Below are 24,930 nucleotides of genomic sequence, written 5' to 3'. Positions count from 1 at the left end.
AAAATCATGCACGTTTTTCATGGTGTCTCAAAGGTGCGTATTGTCCTCCATGTGCCGTTTTTATGGCATAACGTGTGTTATCCGTGATAACACATGGAGAAGCGGGACTTTTTGCTCACCTGTCCCTGGCATTGCTGTCCTTGGTGCTGATCCTCGGTCCTGCCGAATCCGCACTGCTGCTGCTTCCGCCCGCAGTGGAGTGAATATTCAATGATCATAATGAGCGATGGTCGGAAGCAAGTGACAGCAGGGCTGGAGAAGGTGAGTGTAGAATTTTTTTTTTCCAAACACATGTGCTTTCTCCGGTGCGTGTCACACGGATCACATCTGTGCCGTCTGTGTGCAGGCTGTGTGACACCTGTGATGCCGGAGAAAAATGGACACGTCTACGTGTGGGGCACACGTATGCTCCAGACATACACACGGTCCATGGCAAAACACGCACGTGTGCGCATACCCATTGATTTTAATGGGTCTACGTGTCTCCGGCACGTGAGGAAACGGATCAAACACGTACCGGAGACACGGACGTGTGAAGGGGGCCTAAAAGGAATGAACGTCTCTGCTGAATTTAGAAATGAGAATGTAAGCTCAGCTGGTCCAGCTTCATTTAAGTGCTTCAGGTTTCCAAAGAAGTGAGCAAACCATCTTTTCCAGCCGATAGCCAAAAGACATCACAAAATATAATCGAAAACATACCAAAAGGACTGAAGAAGCTACCTTTTAAAAAAAAGTTTTCACTAATGATAAGTACTCGATACTCGATGGAGTGCTCGGGTACTCGCGGAGGTCGGCTGAGTATTGCGGTTGCTTGGATGTGTTGTCCGTGAAGCAACAAACACGTCACACACTCCCTTCCCTACATGATATGTACAGGTTCCACTACAAGAGCCATTCACAGCGTCTGATTTGCTCTCACTGGGGGGTAAAACAACGTTTTCAGATGTAGTGTGCCCAAAAAAGATTGTTTTTAAAAAAACAACATACGTTATCTATGTCTATGGCTGAGAGTGCTGATATTAAAACACATTAGCAGCAATTACTATAAACTGTAAATATATGATATTCAGACTTAAGGCCCCGTCACACACAGAGATAAATCTTTGGCAGATCTGTGGTTGCAGTGAAATCATGGACATATTGTTCCATTTGTACACAGCCACAAACCTGGCACTGATTGTCCACAATTTCACTGCAACCACAGATCTGCCGCAGATTTATCTCTGTGTGACAGGGCCTTTATAATAACTGGCACAAGCTCCTGGAACAGCCGAACTAATGTCATGGACTGTCTAGAATTTCTTTTGGATAGGTACAAGTATTCTTGTTGGTATGAATACATATAAAGGGAATCAAGTAGCCACCATCATCTTATAAACACTTTTTTTTTCACTTTCATATACCTTTTTATTTTACCTTCAACTGCCATGCATCCTTGTAAAAATAAGTGAAATGTTCCTATACTGTGTGCTAATAAATGTTGAGCCGTCAGATGGGCCATGGTTAGCACCCCCTTTGTGCCTGCCGACTTCACCCCCGCTGCCTCTGATTCACGAGGGTGATGTCGCCTACGTCATCCACAGAGCAGAAGGCAGAGGGTTACTTTTGAACAGGCCAGTGTCCTACAGTAGCCATGGATATTCTTATTCTTTTCTTTCAGTATGTCATCCCATTTTTGCTGAACCAGAGTGGATCGTTGGTTTTCTACCTTACGTTGGCTTCCACAGGTATGTGGTAACACATTTTCTACATTGTCACTGTCACGATATTCTCATATCTCTTCTGATAATTGCTTACTGCTTTGTAGATCTGTCGCTGGCTGTACCTGTCTGTAATTCTCTTGCACTGGTTTTTACAATGGTAACTGGAAAAATCCTAGGAGAAGATATAGGAGGAACGAGTAAGTTATTGGAGTAAATTCTGGTGTATTATTGGCTTTTTATTATTTTGTGTAATATGTGTGCATTTTATCTTGACTTGATAAAATAGTCAAAGGAACCTGCCACCTTCAGAATCACTGTTAACTTGCATATTACCCCTATATCTGCAGTTAAAACGTGACACAATAGGTTCCCTTTGAGTGTTTTTAAAGGGAGTCTGTTAACACAATGACTGTTCAACCAAATATAGGCACTCAGTCCACCCTTGGTGTAGCCAAATAATTCATCTGCTTCCCATCTGCTTGTTTTCCATCTAACTCTGTCTTTCTCTGTCTCTATAAAGCAAAAGCTGTTAACCAAAGAAGAGGGAAGGGTGGAGATAGAGGGGAAAACAAATAGGTGGGAAGGTTAAATTAACTGTTTGGCCACACCAAGGGTTAATCGAGCACCTGTACATGATATAAACAGGCATTCTCTGCTCACAGACGCCCTTTAAATCCTTTTTAGGCCTCTTTCACACTTCCGTGTTTCCGGTATGTGTGACTTTCCGCACGTACTGGAGACACGGACACACGTAGACCCTTTAAAATCAATGGGTCTGCGCACATGTGGGTGTTTTCACATGGACCGTGTGTCCATGTGCTCCACATAGTGACATGTCCGTTTTTCTCCGGCAGCATGGGTGTCACATGGCCCGCAGACTGATATGCCCTGTGTGACATCAGTGTGACAGGAAACGGAGAAAACATCTGTGAAATAAAGTGATTTTCTATACTCGCCTGTCTCCATCACTGATGTCTCCAGCGCTGCTGTCACTTGCTTCCGACCCCCGCTCATTATGCTGATTGCATATTCACTGCACCTTGGATCGGAAGGAGGAGCAGTATCGGACACAGCAGCATCATGTACAGGGGAGTATAGAAGTTCATGCTGTCAGTGTGCTATACTACGGATGTCACACAGAGAGCACATTGTCAGCACACGCTGAACACACACATGGACACACACACACATACGTACCTACACCACGGACCGTTCAAAACGTGTGTATTTTGCACCGTCGTCTGAAAGAGGCCTCACCCATTTACTGGAGCAGCATGAAGTTATATCCTCCATGTAGCCACTCGATTCCAGTCATTGGGGCAGGTAAAGTTACTGCTCACTACACAGTGAGGGCATCTGCGATCACTCCTTGGTAGAGATGAGCGAACTCTAGGTTTGGGTTCGGAAACAGACAATCAAAAAAAGTTTGGGTTCGACATTTCAGTGAGCACAGGGCTGAGTGATCCTCAGCCCTGTGCGAGCCGCATGCAGTGTTTGAACGGCTCGCACTTGAGGTAAAATCAGTGTGATCAGATGTAGTGTGGACACAAAAAAATAAATATATAATAAGAATTATTTTTATTTGAAACACCCCGTCCACCCTCTCTCAGAAGTGTTCTGCCTGTGGTTGGAGTCACAAACAACCCAATTAAATACTTCCATTGAGGTTCGGATCAAGTCATGGTTACAAACCGAACGTTTTTAAGATTTGGCTTAAGGTTTGTACGTGCCGAACTGAACTTCATAAGGGTCGCTTATCTCTACTCCTCGGCACTTTGACAGTTTGCACTACAAAAATGCTGCCTAGCAGCGTTTAATTTTATTTCTCCTGGAAGCCACGAGCTTTCATGCAGGCGTGCCTGGAGAAATTACAGTCACTGCTGACAGCACTGAGAGCAGTGACTGTAAACATGCCCCGATACTGACTGACTGCTCATTGTGTACTGATGAACTGCAAAACCCGGCTATCAATCAGTGCCAGGATGTGCTTACACTTAACGCTCTCAGTGCTGTTTAATGGTGACTAATTGCTACAGGCATTTCTGCATGACTAAAAGACTTGCCTTAAGGTCCAGTCACACTAAGCAACTTACCAGCGATCCCAACAACGATAGGGATCGCTGGTAAGTTGCTAGGAGGTTGCTGGTGAGATGTCACACTGCAACGCTCCAGCGATCCCACCAGCAACCTGACCTGGCAGGGATCGCTGGAGCGTGGCTACACAAGTTGCTGGTGAGCTCACCAGCAACCAGTGACAAGCCCCCAGCGCCGCGTGGAAGCTGCTGCGCTTGGTAACTAAGGTAAATATCGGGTAACCAACCCGATATTTACCTTGGTTACCACCGCACGGAGCTACACGTGCAGAGAGCAGGGAGCAGCGCACACTGAGCGCCGGCTCCCTGCTCTCCTAGTTACAGCACACATCAGGTTAATTACAGGATGTGTGCTGCAGCTAAATGTGCACAGAGCAGGGAGCAGCGCACACTGAGCGCTGGCTCCCTGCTCTCCTAGTTACAGCACACATCAAGTTAATTACAGGATGTGTGCTGCAGCTAAATGTGCACAGAGCAGGAGCCGGCACTGACAGAGAGCGGCGGAGACTGGTATCAAAGGTAAATATCGGGTAACCAAGGACAGGGCTTCTTGGTTACCCGATGTTTACATTGATTACCAGCCTCCGCAGAAGCCGGCTCCTGCTGCCTGCACATTTAGTTGTTGCTGTCTCGCTGTCACACACAGCGATCTGTGCTTCACAGCAGGACAGCAACAACTAAAAAATGGCCCAGGACATTCAGCAACAACCAACGACCTCACAGCAGGGGCCAGGTTGTTGCTGGATGTCACACACAGCAACATCGCTAGCAACGTCACAAAAGTTGTTCGTTAGCAGCGATGTTGCTAGCGATGTTGCTAGCGATGTTGCTTAGTGTGACGGGGCCTTTATATATGCAGGTTAATAGCATTATCAGACCTCAGAGGTTCCCTTTACACTAAGGAAGTTTGCATTTTACTTGGTTTTCCTTGATAATAGCATTGGTGATTCGGCACCATGGTATAGGCGATTCCATAAGGAGGCTGTCACTAGGTAAAAAAAATATATGATCAGCAAAGAAATAATGAAAAAATATAATAAATGCAAATAATCTGAAACATTATTAAAGGGAACCTGTCACCAGATTTGGGCCCTATAAGCTGCGGCCACCACCAGTGAGCTCTTATATACAGCATTCAAACATGCTGTATATACCAGCTCAGGTCGCTGTGCAGAACGTAAAAAAACACTTTATAATACTCACCTAGGAGGTCAGTGCGGTGCAAACTGGTCAGATGGGTGGCGCTGTTCTCCGGGACGTCGGCTTTAGAAGAAGGAGGACAAGGATGGCCGAAACAGGAGGCGCCGGTACCGGAGAACGGAGACACCAATCCGGCCAGTCTGCATCGCACTGCTCCTTAGGTGAGTATTATAAAGTGTTTTTTATGTTCTACATAGCGGCCTGGGTTCTTATACAGTGTCTCCACCGCCATTAACTTGAGAATGGAGGCAGCTAGAGGCATAGAAGTGGTGTCTAGCTATAGTAAAGTAGCCATGCGCTACACAATAAAACCACCTATAGTGCCACTTGGTGGAAAACAACGGAGTTAGCATTTTTATTTAAAAAACGGAACGAGATCGAGAAAAAAAGTGAATTACAAAGTTGTAGGGCATCATCAATTCAATACAAATCAACACCTTGCATACAGAAATGCTATGATATGAAACCCATGACCCCTCCCAAAACAATGAATGCTGGTCACGCATATGGCGCTCATTGAACTTTGATGCTCAAAGTGGCCACTGTCAGCTGCAATGCACATCTGGACTCTGGACAGCATACTGTATCTTGCTGCACGTTGTGCAATATGGTAGGCGACACGTTTGCACAAGCATCTATGATACGTCGTCGTAGGTCCTGCAATGTTGGTGGAGGGGTCGCATACACCTGCTGTTTGATGTGACCTCACAGAAAGAAGTCCAATGGGGTCAGGTCAGGTGAGCGTGGAGGCCACTCCATGCAGCCACCATACCCAATGACTTGCAGGAAGGTCTCCATGAGGTATCGCTTCACGTCCACAGCCTTATGAGTTTACATGTTCTAATCATAGCATTTCCGTATGCAAGGTGTCGATTCGTATTGAATTGATGAGGCCCTACAACTTTGTAATTCACTTTTTTTCTCTATCTTGTTCCGTTTTTGAGATAAAAATGCTAAATCCGTTGTTTTCCACCAGGTGGCGCTATAGGTGGTTTCATTGCATAACGCATGGCTACTTTACTATAAATAGACACCACTTCTATGCCTATAGCTGCCGCCGTTCTCAAGTTAATGGCGGTGGACAGGATATGGGTGGACACCTGTATACTGCATGTTAGAATGATGTACATAAGAGCCCAGTGATGCTGGCCACAGCTTATAGGGCCCAAATCTGGTGACAGGTTCCCTTTAAACTTTATTAAATATGCTTTCTAAAAACAATCATATAAAAATTAAATCCAATAATACAGGCATGGATAAGAGAATGATGGGTGAGCAAGCTAGGGCATCCCAAGAATAATACATTTAGATCACATAAGTGGACACAATAATAAATATAAGTAGGATAACATAATGCATGAGTATTCAATAATAAAGAAGCTATCTGACCCACCATACATATGATAATAGGGATGTTGGATTTCCACCAGTGACCTCAGCAGATAAGTTCCCTGCTGGGATTATTTGTTATTATTATACATCATTGGTACATTGGTATCTTAATATCATCCTCTTTAACTGTGCATGATAATGCACATATATACAGTGAGGATTGGCTATTACTGCATGAGGAGCATATAGAAAAGGAAAAACTGTATGGATTCCCAAATTTTATGCAATTATCTACTACATAGTAGTTTGCTTTGTTTTTCTCTTTCCTTATCTAAGGAGAAGCTTTAATATGGTTACTAATTTTTCTGGGTAACCATCTTTGATAGTGACCTATTGACTATTTGCACGTCCATTCTTGGTGGTGGGTCTTCTGCGACTTGCGGGTCAAAGGGACAGCTTAGGGACAGCCGACGAGGAGCGGGGGGTACCCAATACTTTAAGGTGCACCTCCGCTGGTAGGTAGCTATAAGGGAGGGAAAGACCATCCCTGATATATCCCTAAGGACAATAGACTAGGCATATTTTCCATTTAAAGATTTGGAGCCATGCTACCTAGGGCTCATTCATAAATGTTGAGATAACGAGTGCCCCTTCCCTCACTAGCTGGTTCCGTACCCTTCTTGTCCTCCCACTTACTTCACGTGACCAGTAAACTACTTTTTTACAATATAAGAGTTATTATGCTCTGTATTTTTGAGCATTTTTAATATTTAACTTTAATAAACATTATTTTAGGAGTATTTTTTCTTTTGTTTTTTTTTAGCGCATGGCTACTTTACTATAAATAGACACCACTTCTATGCCTATAACTGCCGCCGTTCTCAAGTTAATGGCGGTGGACAGGATATGGGTGGACACCTGTATACTGCATGTTAGAATGATGTACATAAGAGCCCAGTGATGCTGGCCACAGCTTATAGGGCCCAAATCTGGTGACAGGTTCCTTTTAAACTTTATTAAATATGCTTTCTAAAAACAATCATATAAAAATTAAATCCAATAATACAGGCATGGATAAGAGAATGATGGGTGAGCAAGCTAGGGCATCCCAAGAATAATACATTTAGATCACATAAGTGGACACAATAATAAATATAAGTAGGATAACATAATGCATGAGTATTCAATAATAAAGAAGCTATCTGACCCACCATACATATGATAATAGACAAATTAGAGTAATCATTTATCATGGAGCGCTCACCCACCAAGCACTTGACGCGCGTTTCACCGTTGCTTTGTCAAGGACACTAGGTAGTTCACTTTTAGCATAGTGTCAGTAGGAAGCCAGCATAACCTGTCTCAGGTCTGCCGCATTTTTTTTTTTTTACCTATTTTCATTTTTAACATGGATGTCTGTTTCCTCCTTGCCATCACCCCAGGGAGGACATAATGTGCACTACACAGTATTACACTTTCTTGCAGAGACAGAGTTCTGTCTGTCATTCATAACAGATGCTGCCTCTTGGAATGCCGGCGTCAAAACAAGTGTGCAAGGCCACCTAAGTGGTGACCCACCAAGCATCTGAAGACATCAGAAACATTACTCTCTGTACTAATCCAACCTCCAACCCCTTTTCAGCCTTTTACCGGATGCCAAAATACTTGTCCTTCTTCTATGTTGCTCTTTCTGATTTCCTGCTCTTCTACAGCTGTTGTGTACACTTTCAAGGGGCTCTTATTCCTTTGGGAAGGGCATTCTGTGACTCCCCCTTCTCTCTTGGCCCCACTATCTGTTCTGGATCTTCTCTGCCTTCAGGGCTGATCTTGCCAAATACTGTGGCTTGGATGCATAATCCATGGGGGGGACAGCCAGGCGTAATCTTCATCCCATCATCATAGCTTCTGTCCTAATCCTTCTATACTCTTGAGTATCTGAATGAGTGTTAGATAGAGAGTACTTCACTCCTAATAGCACCTAGGTTGATATTTATGTTCAGAGCCAAAGGGAGGAGCCTTTTTTCCATCGGTTCTTCCTTTTTCTCCATCGTTGTTTTGCTCTTTCATCCTCAGAGATCCACTATCGGCGAACTCATCTCCTCCTGTTTGTGCCTCTTCTGCGAGCCGAGGGACACGGCTCCATTCCTGCATTTTCTTCCAATTTGTGGCCCACTTTTTTTTTTCTTTAGCTCCCTGGTAGCTGAGAAACTTAGGCTCTGTGCGCACTAGGCAGATTTTACCGCTGATTTCCCACGGATTTGCTGCATGTTTCGCTGCAGAAAATGTTCATAACCTTTCTGTAGTTATTCACCAGCAAAACCTATGGGAAAAAAAAAATGCTGTGCGCACTAGGCGGATTTTGACAGCTACAGGTTGTACTGCGGGATTCCCGCAGCAAAAAGAATTGCATGTCACTTCTTTTCCGCAGGTAGCTGCGGCATTTCACTCCATTGACTGTAATGTAATCGTGAAATCCCGCAGGGAATAACGCAGGTAGCAAATTATGTGCGTTTCATTGCGTGTTCCTGCGTTATTCCTTGCAGTATTTCGCGTTACACACATACACACAGACTTATGTAATACACATAGAAATCAAACGTACATATTAAAAATAAAAAAAAAAACGTGGGCTCCGCCATATTTTTACCGTCCAGCTGAGGTAAACACACAGCGGCGGCCCGGTATTCTCAGGCTGGGGAGGGCAAGGGCCAGGGTTAATGCCCCCCCCCCTCCCGCAGCCGAGAATATCAGCCCGCATCCTGGATTATTATCCAGATTGCCGTGATGCGGTGGCAATCAAGGTAATAACGAGTTAATGGCAGCGCATCGCTGCCACTAAGTCCTAGCTTAATCATGGCAGCGTCTATTCACTTTACTTACGGGTTAATGATGTAACCTGTCTCATAAACACACACACCGAAAAATCCATTATTTGAAATAAAATAGCAAAAAAGCCCCTTCTTTCACCATTTTATTAACCCCCCGAAACACACAGCTCCGGCGTAATCCACCGAGGTCCCACGACACTTGCATCCAGCCGCGTCTGACACATACTCAATGCAGCCTCATAACGAGACTGCAGAGGTAACTACAGGTCATTTCTCACGGTCAGTAATGTGAACACATTACCGCTCGCGAGAACTGCAGTGTGTCCTCACAGGGACTCTATCTATTGATTGATCTGTCCTCTATCTATTGATTATCTATCTATCCATCTATCTATCCATCTATCTATCCATCTATCTATCCATCTATCCTTCTATCTATCTATCTATCTATCTATCTGTTTATCTATCTTTCTATCTATCTATCCATTATCTATCCTTCTATCTATCCATTATCTATCTATCTATCTCAGAAGGAAATTACCCCCTTTTTTTTTTTTTCTTTAATGTGCTTTATTGCATTGAATGCATTAAAACACATGTACCAACCTGCGGAAAAAACGCAACAAAACGCATGCGGATTTTGGTGCAAGTTTTTTTGCGTTTTTTTTCTGCGGGTGCGGAAATCTTTCAGAGCCTGTGGAATTTTCTTAAGAAAATTCAATTTTCTAGTGCGCACAGGGCCTTATACTCCTCTAGGGTAAACCCCTAGGAGGCCTTTACTGTCTAATGCAGGCATTCATATTGTGCTAATTGCACAGTAACTCACGCTTACCAGCTTTGCAGGCTCTGTGCTCACTGCCTTACCCTGCATGTGTTCAAGACCCTTTGGATCTCCTTTAGTCACCCAACTACCTTGTAAGGAATCAGGTCCATGATCAGCCCCAAGTAACTATCACTATTTCAGATCAAGTTTATGAAGTGATGCCTACCCAGATTGCTTCCCATACTAGCCTTTCAGACTATGAACCTTATTCGGCCCCTGCAGAAAATCCCATAATAGGAGCAAGGATATCCTCCTATAGATTCCTATCTCCTGAGAGTCCGCTAGGTTCAAGATGGTCTCACATCTTGCTCTGTCAAAATATTTAGGGGCAAGTTTTCAGCAGAGGTGGTTGTTATGATCTACTCATTCCTGTCAATCCCCAGATTGTCTCTTCAGTGTCATCACTTTATCACTATTCGATGCGCTTTCTCTCAATGACCCACTGTATGAGAAGCGTGACACTCTTTTGATGTGGCCTTTTTACTTAGCAACAGGCACTGCTCAAACATACTGCTTTTGCCACTTTTTGAATCAGTAATGCCTGAGCTACAGAGTCAACACCAGGGTCTTTCTCTGAAGTCCCTCCTGAGGTTTTCTTGGTCATGTCCTCTATGATGGTGCAAGCCTCTAAAATTCATTAAGGCTGCTTTCACACCTCCGTTTTTTTCCTGTGCGGCACAATTCGGCGCTTTGCAGAAAAACCGCAACCGTTTTTTTTTGCCGCTGGTTGAGTTTTTTTTGCATAGACTTACATTAGTGCCGTATTGTGCCGCATGGGCTTGCGTTCCGTCCGTTTTTTGCCGCATGCGGCAGATTTAGCCGATGCGAAAACGTATTGCGCCGCATCTGGCCGATGCGGCGCGATTTGCAATGCATGCCTATGGACGCCGCATGCGGCGTCCTGCGGCAAACACCGCATCCGGCCGCCGCATGCGTTTTTTTTCCACTGCGCATGCTCAGTAGCCTGCCGCAAGCGGCAAAAACCGGCCGGGCCGCACATGTGAAAAACTTATGCAAAGGATGCGGTTTTGTCGCCGCATCCGTTGCATAGGTTTTAGAGCCGGATTGTCCGACTCTGCTAAAACCGGAGGTGTGAAAGCAGGCTAACTCTTTTGTCTGGTTAACATGCTGTTGAGAACATTCATTGCTGTTTACTCAGACCTTGGGAAATGTATCCAGTGTCGAAAAAATTGCTTTCTGAACTTCTCTTCAAACGGAACAGACTGGATGACATCATCTTGAATGTCACAGGATGAATAAGTACATTTTTTTCCCTAAAATTATAGAAGCTCACATCCATTTGGGTGATCCAAGGAGTTTTACTACTTTTGGAATTTCTCCCAGAGATGCTGAGTAGTGCATCTGTTCTTCTCTTCAAGGTTAGATCCTTCATTTTAGCTGAAGGCCTCCTTTCTTGATGACCACTAAATTACCCACGTCCAAGACCTCTTTTATGTTAAGGTATTCCCTCTTCCAAAACCTCTTAGGTGGAAGGCACATCTTCTCTCTTTCCAGCGTACATAGCTTGCTTTTGTGGACGATTACAATTACTTAGGTAGTATCTGTAAGCTGCAGAATAAGAGTTTTCTTTGTCGCTCCATTGGGAGACCCAGACAATTGGGTGTATAGCTATTGCCTCTGGAGGCCACACAAAGTATTACACTTAAAAGTGTAAGGCCCCTCCCCTTCTGGCTATACACCCCCAGTGGGATCACTGGCTCACCAGTTTTGTGCTTTGTGCGAAGGAGGCAACACATCCACGCATAGCTCCACTTTTTAGTCAGCAGCAGCTGCTGACTATGTCGGATGGAAGAAAAGAGGACACATATAGTGTCCCCAGCATGCTCCCTTCTCACCCCACTGTATGTCGGAGGTGTTTGTAAGGTTGAGGTACCCATTGCGGGTACGGCGGCAGGAGCCCACATGCTGATTCCTTCCCCATCCCTTTTTACAGGGCTCTGGGTGAAGTGGGATTTACCGGTCTCCAGGCACTGAGACCGTGCTCCATCTACAGCCCCTGGACAAGATGCTGGATGGAGCGGAGTACATCAGGGACATGGCCCTGCTTCCTCAAGGTACTCTGTGTCCCCGTGCATTTGGCGCTCACACCGCAGCATGCTGGGTGTTGTAGTGCGCCGGGGGACATCAGCGCTGCGGCGCCTGTGCCATGGCCTCATTCAGCTTTGCTGAAGCAGGCTCACTTATGGGAATTGGTCGCGCCGGCCGCTGGGACTGCGGCGCGGCTGGCACTTGTAGTGCGCCGGGGACTTCAGCGCGGCCTGCGCTTTTACGGCGGCCGCGCTGATAACTAGAGTCCCCGGCTTTTGCGGCCTGCTTCCGTTCGTTCCCGCCCCCAGACCTGCCAGTCAGGAGAGGGGCGGGACGCTGGCCACTTCCAGGAATCGGTCGCGCCGGCCGCTGGCAGCGGCGCGGCTGGCACTTGTGGTGCGCCGGGGACTTCAGCGCGGCCCGCGCTTTTACGGCGGCCGCGCTGATAACTAGAGTCCCCGGCTTTTGCGGCCTGCTTCCGTTCGTTCCCGCCCCCAGACCTGCCAGTCAGGAGAGGGGCGGGACGCTGGCCACTTCTATGAATCGGTCGCGCCGGCCGCTGGAACTGCGGCGCGGCTGGCACTTGTGGTGCGCCGGGGACTTCAGCGCGGCCCGCGCTTTTACGGCGGCCGCGCTGCTAACTCGAGTCCCCGGCTTCTGGGCCTAGTCTCCCTTCGTTACCGCCCACAGCCCTGACAGTCAGGGTAGGGGCGTGACGCTGCATAGAGCAGAGCTGAGAGCTGGAGTATGTTTTGCATACTCCACCCCTCTCACTGTGTGCACTGTGAATCCGGATTCCCGCACTTTCTCAGGCACGCCCACGGCTTCCTTCTCTACAAGGACACCGGCAGCCATTAGTGTCAGTTTCTGTACGATACAGAGACAAGTGTGGAAGACCCTGGCATTCTGATAGTCACACAATCGCTGTAACAGGCGTTAAGCAGCACCTGTGGTGCTAACCCCACTAGTGCAGAAGTGCACTTATAGATATGCTTGTACTATATACATTGCACTGTTTGGTCGCACGTTGTATATACCCTCCTGGATTATGCGGAGGAGTTATCAGCATATTCTCTGTGTAAAACAAAGGTGCAGAACCACATGTTTTTCTATACAGCTGGTACAGCATGTACGGCTATACGGCCGACAGGTACATAGACTCCCATTGTATGCACTAATGGCCAGGGGATGAGGACGGTGTCTGCAGTATTTACTGACAGTTTTTCTGAGACTATGGCTATGATACTAGAAGCCTAGCAGTCCGGACATGTCTCTCACAATATGGGCACTGTTGAATCATTGATCCATGGCCCCCCTCAGTGTGAATAACTAACAGCTCCGGGAATGTCACACGCATCCCAGAGTCACGGCTCTGCACGGACGTCAGTCCCAGACAGCCTAAGTGGGCTCGCTATGAGCGGCCTCGGTTTCATCAGGGTCCTAACAGAAGGACTCGCTGTGTAATGAGGCGGAAGTAGCGGCTCAGGATTCTGATCCTGAGACCGCTCTCAATCTGGATACACCTGATTGTGACGCCATAGTAAATAATCTTATAGCGTCCATCTATAGAATGTGGGTTATTTCTCACAGCTCCTCCAGTGGAGGAGTCAGCTTCACGTATTTTTCTGGACCACTCTGCCTTCAGAGAGGCAGTCCAGGAACACCACGCTTATCCAGATATGCGCTTCTCCAAAGGCTTAGGATACACGTTATCCCTGTCCCCTGACTTGGTCAAGGACTGGACCCAATGTCCCGAGCGGCATCCTCCAATCTCCAGGCTTGTAGCTAGATCCATAGTTGCAGCGGGAGATGGAACTGCAAACTCAAAGATGCCACTGACAGACAGATGGATCTCTGGTCGAAAGCCATCTATGAGGCTGTCGGCGCACCGTTGGCTCCGGCATTCTCTCCCTTGGGGCACTCCAAGCTATTTCAGCTTGTCTTACACAGATTGACACGGTTACACGTACATCTGTGCCGCAGGTGGCATCCTTAACCTCTCAAATGTCTGCATTTGTTTCTTACGCGATTCAGGTTGTCCTGGACTCTGCGAACCGTGCGGCGGTAGCCTCCGCTACTCCGTGTTTTTAAGCAGAGCCTGGTCTGCTCGTTAAGTGAATGGAAGGCAGATTCTGCTTCCAAAAAAGGTTGCCTAACCAGTTGCCTTTTTCTGCTGACCGACTGTTTGGTGAGCGTTGGATGTAACCATCAAACAGTCCAGGGGTAAGGATTCATCCTTTCCTCAGCCCGGACACAACAAACCCCAACACAGCAAGAGGCAGTCGGGGTTTTCGGCCTTTTCGAGGCTCGGGCAGGTCCCATTTTTCCTCGTCCAATGTGGACTCAAAAGGATCAGAGGAGCTAAGATTCTTAGCGGGCTCAGTCTCGCCCAAAAAAGCGACAGTCTGAAAACCCGCTTCCAAGGCGGCTTCCTCATGACTTGCGGCCTCGGTCGGTAGCAGGCTCTCCCGCCTTGGCGATATTTAGCTGCCATAGGTCAATGACCATTGAGTGTGAGACATTCTGTCTCACGGGTACAGGATAGAGCTCACTTCTCGTCCTCCAACTCGATTCTTCAGAATTTCTCCACCTCCCGGCCGGGCCGCTGCTCTTCTGCAAACAGGGTGCACTCTATAGGCAGAAAGAGTGATGACCCCCGTTCCTCTTCAGGAACAAGGTCACGGTTTTTACCCCAAATTCTTTGCGGTACCTATAACAACGGGCCGTTCCGTCCCGTTCTGGATCTAAAAATGCTCAGCAAGCTCGTGGACACCAGGCGGTTCCGGATGGAATCCCTCCGCCATGTCATCGCCTCAAGGTCCCAAGGATATTTCCTAGCATCATTAGGCATCATGGATGCTTATCCACACGTGCCGATTGATCCAGAGCACTAGCGTTTCTACGCTTCGTTATAGGAGACGAACACCCTCTGTTCGTAGCTCTACCTTCCGGCTAGCGACAGTCCAACTGGTCTTCGCCAAGGTCAGGGCAGCAGTAGTCACAGTCCTGCACTCTCAGGGTCACTCTGTGGTCCCGTATTTAGACGATCTACTTGTCAAGGCACTCTCTTAGGAAACATGCCAACACTGCCCGAACGTTGCGCTGGAGACTCTCTAGAGTTTTGGGTGGATCATCAACTTTTTAAAGTCAGATCCGACCCCGACCCTATCGATAACATATCTAGGCATAGAGTTTCTTACTCTCTCAGCGATAGTGAAGCTGCCGCTAGACAAACAGCATTCACTACGGGCTGCAAGCTCTTCTTTAAGAACCAGTCGCACACATTGAGACGCCTCATGCACTTCCTACGTAAGATGGTAGCAATGGAGGCAGTTCCTTTCGCGCAGTTTTACTGCGTCCACTACAATGGGACATTCTCCGCCAATGGGACGAGGAGTCGACGTCCCTCAACAGAGTCGTCGTTCTTTCTCAGGCGGCCAAGGAATCTCTACGGTGGTGGCTTCTTCTCACCTCTTGGTCAAAAAGAAGGTCCTTCCTATCCCCGTCCTGGGCGATAGTTACGACAGACGCGAGTCTATCAGGGTGGGGAGCAGTTTTTCTCCACTACAGCGCTCAGGGTACGTGGACTCAGCAAGAGTCCACTCTTCAGATCAATGTTCTTGAACACAGAGCAGTGTATCTTGCCCTACAATCCTTCCAACAGCGGCTGGAAAGCAAGCATATCCGACTTCAGTCGGACAGCTCCACAGCGGTGGCATACATCAACCACCAAGGAAGAACGCGCAACCGGCAAGCCTTCCAGGAAGTCCGGCAGGTTCTGATGTGGGTGGAAGACACGGCATCCACCATATCCACAATTCACATCCCAAGTGTGGAAACTAGGAAGCTGACTTCCTAAGTCGCTGAGGTGTGGCCGAAAGAGTATGGTCTCCTCACCCGGACGGGTTTCAGGAGATCTGGCGCCGCTGACAGAGGCCGGACGTCGATCTAATGGCGTCACGGCACAACAACAATGTGCCAGCTTCATGGCACGGTTTCACAATCATCGAGCTCTGGCGGCAAACGCCTTAGTTCAGCATTGGTCGCAGTTCCAGCTACCTTAGGTGCCACCTCTGGCATTGTTGCCCAGAGTACTGCGCTAGATCAAGACCGACTGCGGCCGCGCCATCCTCGTCGCTACAAATTGGCCGAGGATGTTGTGGTACTCGGTTCTGTGGTGCCTCACGGTAGGCTAACCGGGGGCACTACCAGACCAATCAGACTGGCTGTCTCAAGGGCCATTCTTCCATTTGAATTCTACGGCCCTCAACCGGATGGTGTGGCATTGAATCCTGGAACCTAGTGTCGTCAGGATTACCCCAGGACGTGGTTGCCACCATGAGACAGGCTAGCATACCAACGTCCGCCAAGATTGACCACAGGACGTGGAAGATGTTCTTATCTCGGTGCTCGGCGCAGGGTGTTTCTCCCTGGCCGGTTGCATCGTCTATGTTTCCTTCCTTCCTGCAATCTAGGTAGGAAAATGGGTTGTCGCTCAGTTCCCTTTAGGGACAAGTCTCAGCGCTATCTGTATTTTTTCAGAAACGACGACTTCCTCAGGTACGCACGTTCCTACGGGGAGTTTGTCTTCTCAGCACTCCGTACAAGCGGCCGTTAGAGCCCTGAGATCTGAACAAGGTTCTAATTGCTCTCCAGATGCCGCCTTTCGAGCCTTTGAAGGATGTCTCCCTTCCCGTTTTTCACGGGAAGTGGCCTTCTAGTAACGGTCTCGTCTCTTAGGAGAGTTTCCGAGCTAGCAACGCTCTCATACAAACTCCCTTCCTGGTCCTTCACCAGGACAGGGTAGTTCTGCGTCCGGTTCCGGAATTTCTCCCTAAGGTGGTATCCCATTTTCATATCAATCAGGATATCACCTCACCTTCTTTGTGTCCTCGTCCAGTCCATCAATTTCAGAAAGATTTGCATCTGTTGGTTCTGGTGAGAGCACTCAGGTTCTACTTCCCGCATGGCGCTCCTGCGCCACCCGGATGCACTCTTTGTCCTTGTTGCTGGTCGGCGTAAACAGTCGCAAGCTTCCAGATCCACCCTTGCTCGGGGGCTCGAGGAACCAATTCTTGAAACCTACAGTTCTACTGGGCTTCTGGTTCTCTCAAGGCCGAAGGCCGATTCTACCAGAGCCGTGGGTGCATCCTGGGCATTACGGCACCAGGCTACGGCTCAGCAGGTGTGTCAGGCACCCACCTGGTCGAGTCTACTTACTTTTACCAAGCATTATCAGATGCATACCTACGCTTCGGCAGACGCCAGCCTAGGTAGATAAGTCATTCAGGCGGCGGTTGGCCACCTGTAGGAGAGGGCCGTTTGACGGCCCTATCATGAGGTATTCTTTTACCCACCCAGGGATTGCTTTTGGACATCCCAATTGTCTGGGTCTCCCAATGGAGCGACAAAGAAGAAGGGAATTTTGTTTACTTACCGTAAATTCCTTTTCTTCTAGCTCCAATTGGGAGACCCAGCACCCGCCCTGTTTTCTCGGGGTTTTTCTGTTTTTTCGGGTACACATGTTGTTCATGTGGTATGGTTCAGTTCTCCGATGTTTCCTCGGATTGAATTGGTCTTTAAACCAGTTATTGGCTTTCCTCCTTCTTGCTTTGGCACTAAAACTGGTGAGCCAGTGATCCCACTGGGGGTGTATAGCCAGAAGGGGAGGGGCCTTACACTTTTAAGTGTAATACTTTGTGTGGCCTCCAGAGGCAATAGCTATACACCCAATTGTCTGGGTCTCCCAATTGGAGCTAGAAGAAAAGGAATTTACGGTAAGTAAACAAAATTCCCTTCTTCCTCCCTACCCCAAGCAGATTCTCTCCATAATCCTGTCAGCCTTTCTGCCTAGACATTTCCTACATGACTATGGAGGTAGAGGTACTTATTTCAGGAGTCTTTTGCAACTCTGTTATCTACATCATGTTTAAGGCTTGAGGCTCTAGCACCTGCCATGGTTTTTCTGCATACTTTAGAGGCCCTTCTCCTGTTGTTATCAACACTAGGGCTACATATATACATCAGTCAGGTTAGAACAACCAACATAAACGGAAATTTAAACCGTGCCATAGTTAGTACATGGATCAAGCCATATACAGAACATAAATGCAAAGGAAAAGGAGAAAAACTGTACAACGGCAATATATGAAAATTGTATAAATGTATTAATTCAATGTAGACATACATAGATATAGTCAAAATATTAAAATAGAACTTTGGTGAGAGGACCAGCAGGTGGCGCACTCACTCCACAGCTCAGTGACCAAAGGTAGATGAATAAAAGTTTTGGAAGAGGAGAAAAGCTGCAGAAAAACACTACACAAACATGTCCACTGATTACTGAATAAATAAGTATAGCTGTCTGCCTTGGTGCATGAAGCAAAGGACAAAGTGTCCATACAGCAGTAAAACATATAGTAACCAGGGGACACAAAGGTAAGTGCAGTCACCGCAGCAAAAAACTCCTCAGCACAGAAACAAAGGAGCAGATATATAATACCTGAATTGTGGGGTAAGCATCCAAGAGACCCCGACCTATAGGTTTCGATCTTATGCCTTCTTCCGGGGGTGGCCTCATGTTCAAAAGGAGCGCCCGTTTATACCAGAATGCACCAATGGTCAAACAGAAGAGAAGTCCAATCAAAACAGCCCTTTTATTCACTAATACCGGTATGTTGTACTTAGAACAAATCTCTCTCTTGGTGTACAGGGGGGGAAGTATGCCCAGTGACGCTTACATTGCCATGGCAACGACAAGACGCATTGCCACAACGTCTAGCGTCCCATTCCCCACCCTGCCTGTAAACGTCATAGACAGAAGAGGGAGTATCACACAAAGAGCCAACCAGGATTACAGTCGTATTTAAGGTGCTGTGATAGACTCTAAAACGGCTCACCATTGGTGCATTCAGGGAGGTGTGTTTATATAATGACATAGCTAAAGGGGTGTTGCAAAAAGGCCAGAAAGGCTCAACATTAAAACACAAAGTGTCGACACCCTAAAGCTAAATGGAACTGAAGTGGCAAAGTGTGGCAAAACACACATAACTGCTCACACTAATTTAGCTAACAGAGTCCCGCAGCCGGAGCGGTGCATGCACAGATGCCCCAGGAGGCCCAGCAATCACTGCGGGCGCGTCCAGCCGCCACCATGGAGACAGCCACTCCCAAAGAGAGAGTGGGCGTTACGAGGGGGCGGCACAAATGATGCGCCCAGGGAGAAGCCGAGCCACCCGGACAAACGTGCAGGCGCACAGGCAAGCAGGAGACTGTTAGATGAAACACCAAGATGTCACATAGTGTTTATACAGGGACCGAACCGCCCGGACAATCGTACAGGCGCGCAGCTAAGCAAAGAGCTGCTAGGTATATCATAGGGGGATAACACTGTGTTGTATAGAAGCAATTATAAAACAGCACAGATGAAACCTACAATACGCTCTTAAAGACAGTAATATAAATACACATCCGGATATATTAAAACTGAATCAATACACAGAACATGTTGTACATACACAAAATTGTAATATCATATAGTATTTTACACATATATAACCGAAATGATGGTTTATAAACATAGGTTCCTCTGTATATCCCAATATGGTTTCAAATAATCAAAATATGGGTCCAGTCCGAAGATTAAAGCCATATCCACTTCAGAGGCAAAGAATATTACAAAAGGGCATGCTCTGAAATATAAAAGAAATAAAAGATAAAAAATGTTAAAATTGAGACCAATTAAGCAGGGAGACTAGAAGTGGAATAAAATACAAGGTAATGCATGTACATATGGGGGAAAGAGGATTATAGAAATGGAGCAAAACTCTTGCATTCATTTAAACCAAATGGCTGCAGGGTTTTGAGAGTCCAAATCCATTTCGTTTCGCGTTGAGCGAGAAGGCGACTAACATTGCCCCCGCCCGAATATTCATTACTATTTGATCGATACCACGTACTTTCAAGAGGTTGGAATTGCACTGATGGAATAATTTAAAATGTTTGGGTAGGGTTTTAAGGCCCTCTTCGCATTCCTCATCTCTTGCGGCCAAAATGTCGCGAAGGCCCGTATCGTGAGGCCGACGTAAATGCGGGGGCATGGGCATGTTGCGTAGTAGACCACTGCTTTTGATAGGCAATTAATCTTCTTCCTAATTGCCGTTATACAGTTTTTTTCTCCTTTTCCTTTGCATACATACATCAGTGTTAAGATATTTTCATTCTCTTGTCCATTTTGAGTGAATGAACCTTGTCTACCTTTTTGTACACAGGGTTATTCCTTTACACTCCCTCCCCCACACACACTTTCAGTACTACTGACATTCTCCAAACCTTCACTTCCATGGGTACTAGTCCATGTACAAACCCTACCCCTACCAGTATCCTCTGGAAGCTTGACACCTCATCATATTCTGTTTTGTGCTTGGAATTATTCCTTCCAGATGCTCTGCAGTGTTTTCAACAGAATTAATTTCCAGCAGTGGATGTATATATGTTCCTTTCTGGAGGGTCATCCTTTGGTGACCGTGACTCTGTTCACTAGCTGCAGGATCTTTAAGTTTGCTGTGATCTCTGTTGATCCCCGTTCCTTACTTATATTAAGACATGGTGGTCGTACGACTTTTACAGTAATTTTTTACCGGAGGATAGTTGATCTCTTTACATAAATGAGGACATTGTCGATTCCTCCTTGGTCTTTTGTCCTTTCATTTGCCAGTTTTCTTCCAGCATTCTGAATCTATTCTTTGAATGTTTTTCCTGTGAAAACCCCTTCTGTTGAGGAAAATCTGGCTAGGTATTCTATCTGTTTTGATTCCATGAAGCTTTTTTGTTGGATTCTCAATTGGAAGAAGATGTGTCACCATTTAGGCATATTGTCTTTCTGGTTGTGATGTTCAACCATAGGATGGTTCTGGGTGGGCTATATAGAAGTTTGCTGGCCTCCAAAATTACTTTTTTTTTCCTCAATCCTGTGGTTTTGGTATGCATCTGTGGAAGCATACAGTTCAATGGTAGAGCTGCTCACTTTCATGTTACCACTCATCTGTCTATGGCAGTCAGGTTTATGGCTCATTAGAGCAAAATGGACCTAGCGTCACCTATCACAGGTGCTCAGGAGAAAAATTATCTAGTAGAGGTAAAGTAGCTCCGGCACACCGTTTATTTCCCAATTGCAAATCACACATGAAAAACGTGAATGTCTCTTTGAATTTTTATTGAAAAAAGATGATACAGTTGCAGAAAGTCCGCCTATGACAACGTTTCGGCCATCGTCTCGGCCTTCATCTGGTCGGACAGACTGACTAGACATATTTACAAGATAAACATAACAACATAAGAAAGATTGATCAGTACACTTATGAGTGGACATTTTGCATGTAACAACGTTTTAATACAAAAAGAAATATTAATGAGGATCATGTGACGTGAGAAACAAGGAGAAGAAACCATTGGTCGTGTAATGAGACACAGATATTGAAGGTCACCTAGAAGAGGGGATGTGTCAAGGTAAGTCATGTGGGGGAGGTATGTGTGGTGCAACGTCCCTGGGACTCACCTGGTTGAGCAATGATTCCCAGAGGGGCAAAAGGACAAGATGACGTTATTTGTCTGTGATAGATATGGAAAAGGACAAAGAAAGAAGAATGAGCTGTTGGGATAATGGTATCATGAACTTGGAAAAAACGCCATGTGAGAGTGCATTATACCTAGTTCATTGTATACCCAGTTAATGACTGTATTTCATTACTAATTATGGATATTTTTCACTAGATTGGTCTCATGCTCTCACAGAGCCGAGCATTACTCATGTACCGCAGAGAACCCCTATAGATAAATCCTAAAATATTGATGGGACCCCGTCGTTGTCTCAGGAATTTACCAGTCCATCCACCACTAGGTATAATGCATTCTCACATGGCGTTTTTTCCAAGTTCATGATACCATTATCCCAACAGCTCATTCTTCTTTCTTTGTCCTTTTCCATATCTATCACAGATAAATAACGTGTTCACACGACTTACTGTCTCTACCAGTACCGTCCTCTTGTCCTCTTGCCCCTCTGGGAATCATTGCTCAACCAGGTGAGTCCCAGGACGTTGCACCACACATACCTCCCCCACATGACTTACCTTGACACATCCCCTCTTCTAGGTGACCTTCAATATCTGTGTCTCATTACACGACCAATGGTTTCTTCTCCTTGTTTCTCACGTCACATGATCCTCATTAATATTTCTTTTTGTATTAAAACGTTGTTACATGCAAAATGTCCATTCATAAGTGTACTGATCAATCTTTCTTATGTTGTTATGTTTATCTTGTAAATATGTCTAGTCAGACTGTCCGACCAGATGAAGGCCGAGACGATGGCCGAAACGTTGTCATAGGCGGACTTTCTGCAACTGTATCATCTTTTTTCAATAAAAATTCAGAGACATTCACGTTTTTCATGTGTGATTTGCAATTGGGAAATAAACGGTGTGCCGGAGCTACTTTACCTCTACTAGGTTTATGGCTCAACCTACCTCCCCTTGTTGGTAAGCTGCCATCCGGGCCTCTGTTTTCCTTCGCTTAATTCCAGGGCCTGGACATGGGGTAGGCAATCTCCTACCTACCCAGGCACTTTGGGGAAAAAAAGCTGACGTTGCTGAATTCCTGCGGCCACCTGGTAACTTACTCCGGCCGCAGGCATTCCCATAGAATGCAGGCCACTTCCAGACTGCGCTCTATTGGAGAAGGCACACACAGTAGATATTGGGAGGTACAATAACGTCACACCATCGTTCTGTGCAGCGCCCGCTATGCAAGATAGAAGCGGCGCTGCTATACAGGGAACCTGGATTAGGTGAATATCAGTTTTTTAAATTATTCTTATATTATTTTGTCAATGAATGGAGTTATCACAAGAGGGGCTGGCTGTGGAGACATTACAAGAGGGGCTGGCTGTCGGCGACCATTACAAGAGTGGCTCGCTGTGGAGGACATCACAAGAAAGGCTGTGGGGCATCATATTAAAAATGGGAGACTGTTGGGACATAATAGGGGCTGTAGGGGACATTATACCTGGGCTGTGGATACAATATACATATATATATATATATAAATATGTCTGCGGGAATATTTTATTGGTGTTTGTTGGTAACTTTATACTGTTGGCCTTGGTAACTTTATACTGTTGGCCTTGGTGATCTTACTGTATAGGGGGGATGTTACACTATATAACGGGCTGTGGTTACCATATTGCACAGGGGCCTGTGGTGGACATCATATGGGGGCTGTGGTGACCATTAAACTGTGTAGGGGACAGTATGAGGAGGGGATACAGTTTTGGGAGGACAATATGGTAAGCAGTTTGAGGACATAATGTGAAGAGGGGACACAATGGATATGGAGAGGGGGCAGTTTGAAATGGGGCACAATATGGAGAGAAGTTAGCATGGCGGGGAACAGTGTATAAATATAGAGAGTAAGGGAAAACAGTGAAGCGGGGACTGTCGTGGTATAGGCCGTGGTTCATAAGGGCGTCTGGTGTTACCATTATAGCTAATAATGGCAGCCAGTGCGGTGGTTAGAGCTCAATAAGGAGTATAGTGTGGTGGGTGTGGCTCATAAGGGCAGACCGTATGGAGGTTATATACTATAAGAGGCTTATTTAGCTCATAGATGGACAGATATTTTTATGCATTGGGCATTTTAATTACACTCTTAGGGGTACTTTGCACGTTGCGACATCGCTACTGCGATATCGTCGGGGTCAAATCGAAAGTGATGCACATCCGGCGCCGGTAACGACGTCGCAACGTGTAAAGCCTAGAAGCACCGATAAACGATTGCAAAAGTGTCGAAAATCGGTGATCTGTGTAGTGTCGGTCATTTCCATAATTTCGCTGCAGCGACAGGTATGATGTTCCTTGTTCCTGCGGCAGTACACATCGCTGTGTATGAAGCCGCAGGAGCGAGGAACGTCTCCTTACCTGCGTCCCGCCTGGAATGAGGAAGGAAGGAGGTGGGCGGGATGTTTACATCCTGCTCATCTCCGCCCCTCCGCTTCTATTGGCCGCCTGCTGTGTGACGTCGCTGTGACGCCGCACGACCCGCCCCCTTAGGAAGGAGGCGGGTCGCCGGCCAGAGCGACGTCGCAGGGCAGGTAAGTGCGTGTGAAGCTGCCGTAGCGATAATGTTTGCTACGGCAGCTATCACAAGAGATCGCATCTGCGACGGGGGCGGGGACTATCGCGCTCGGCATCGCTACAATCGGCTAGCAATGTCGCAGTGTGCAAAGTACCCCTTATTTTTAAGGGCACCATGTGGGGCTGTGCTGCAGAAGAGCAGAGAAGAGCGAAGTCTGCAGAGAAGAGCTGTGGATGTGAAAAGTCATCACAAAATCTGGATAAAATGGAGTTGAAGAGAAAGAAATTCAATCAGAGAAGATGTAATCTATAAAGCTGGGTTTACACACTGCAACATCGCAAAGGACATCGCTGTAACGTCACCGGTTTTGTGACGTAACAGCGACCTCCCTAAGTCTCTGTTGAGTCGCTGGTGAGATGTCAAACAGGCAAACCTGGCCAACAACGCAACCGCGATCCAGACCTGCAGAGCGACCTAGCTGGTTGTTGGGGACGTTGATAAGCAGCTTTTTGAAAGGGAAGTTGCTAACAAAGTCGCTGCAAAGTCTTTCACACACTGAAACTTTGTAGCGATCATGCTGCACAGCGGGAAACAAAGGACCTAGGAATGGTCCTGAACGATTTGTAGCGATCAGCAACTTCACAGCAGGGGCCAGGTCGCTGATGTGATTCACACACTGCAACATCGCAAACGACATCGCTATTGCGTCACAAAACCGGTGACGTTACAGCGATGTCGTTTGAGATGTTGCAGTGTGTAAACCCAGCTTA

General features: G+C 46.6%; 1 protein-coding gene across 4 annotated transcripts in view; it reads left to right on the top strand.

The window, feature by feature from the left end:
* TMEM234 (transmembrane protein 234) overlaps positions 1–24,930 on the top strand; it is a 76,222-nt gene that overhangs the window by 1,167 nt on the left and 50,125 nt on the right. For all 4 annotated transcript variants that reach the window (XR_012750504.1, XR_012750506.1, XR_012750505.1 and 1 more), the window contains exons 2-3: positions 1,661–1,727; positions 1,808–1,900. Coding sequence is in view for 1 of the 4 variants with exons in the window: in XM_075336150.1 (XP_075192265.1) it covers positions 1,661–1,727; positions 1,808–1,900 (160 nt within the window). In the remaining 3 variants the exon portion in view is untranslated. The remainder of the gene's footprint in view (positions 1–1,660; positions 1,728–1,807; positions 1,901–24,930) is intronic.

This window comes from Anomaloglossus baeobatrachus, chromosome 2 (assembly GCF_048569485.1).
Source record: "Anomaloglossus baeobatrachus isolate aAnoBae1 chromosome 2, aAnoBae1.hap1, whole genome shotgun sequence".
Lineage (NCBI taxonomy): Eukaryota > Metazoa > Chordata > Amphibia > Anura > Aromobatidae > Anomaloglossus > Anomaloglossus baeobatrachus.
The sequence above is the reverse complement of the archived record's forward strand: the minus strand, read 5'-3'. Positions and strand labels throughout refer to the sequence as shown.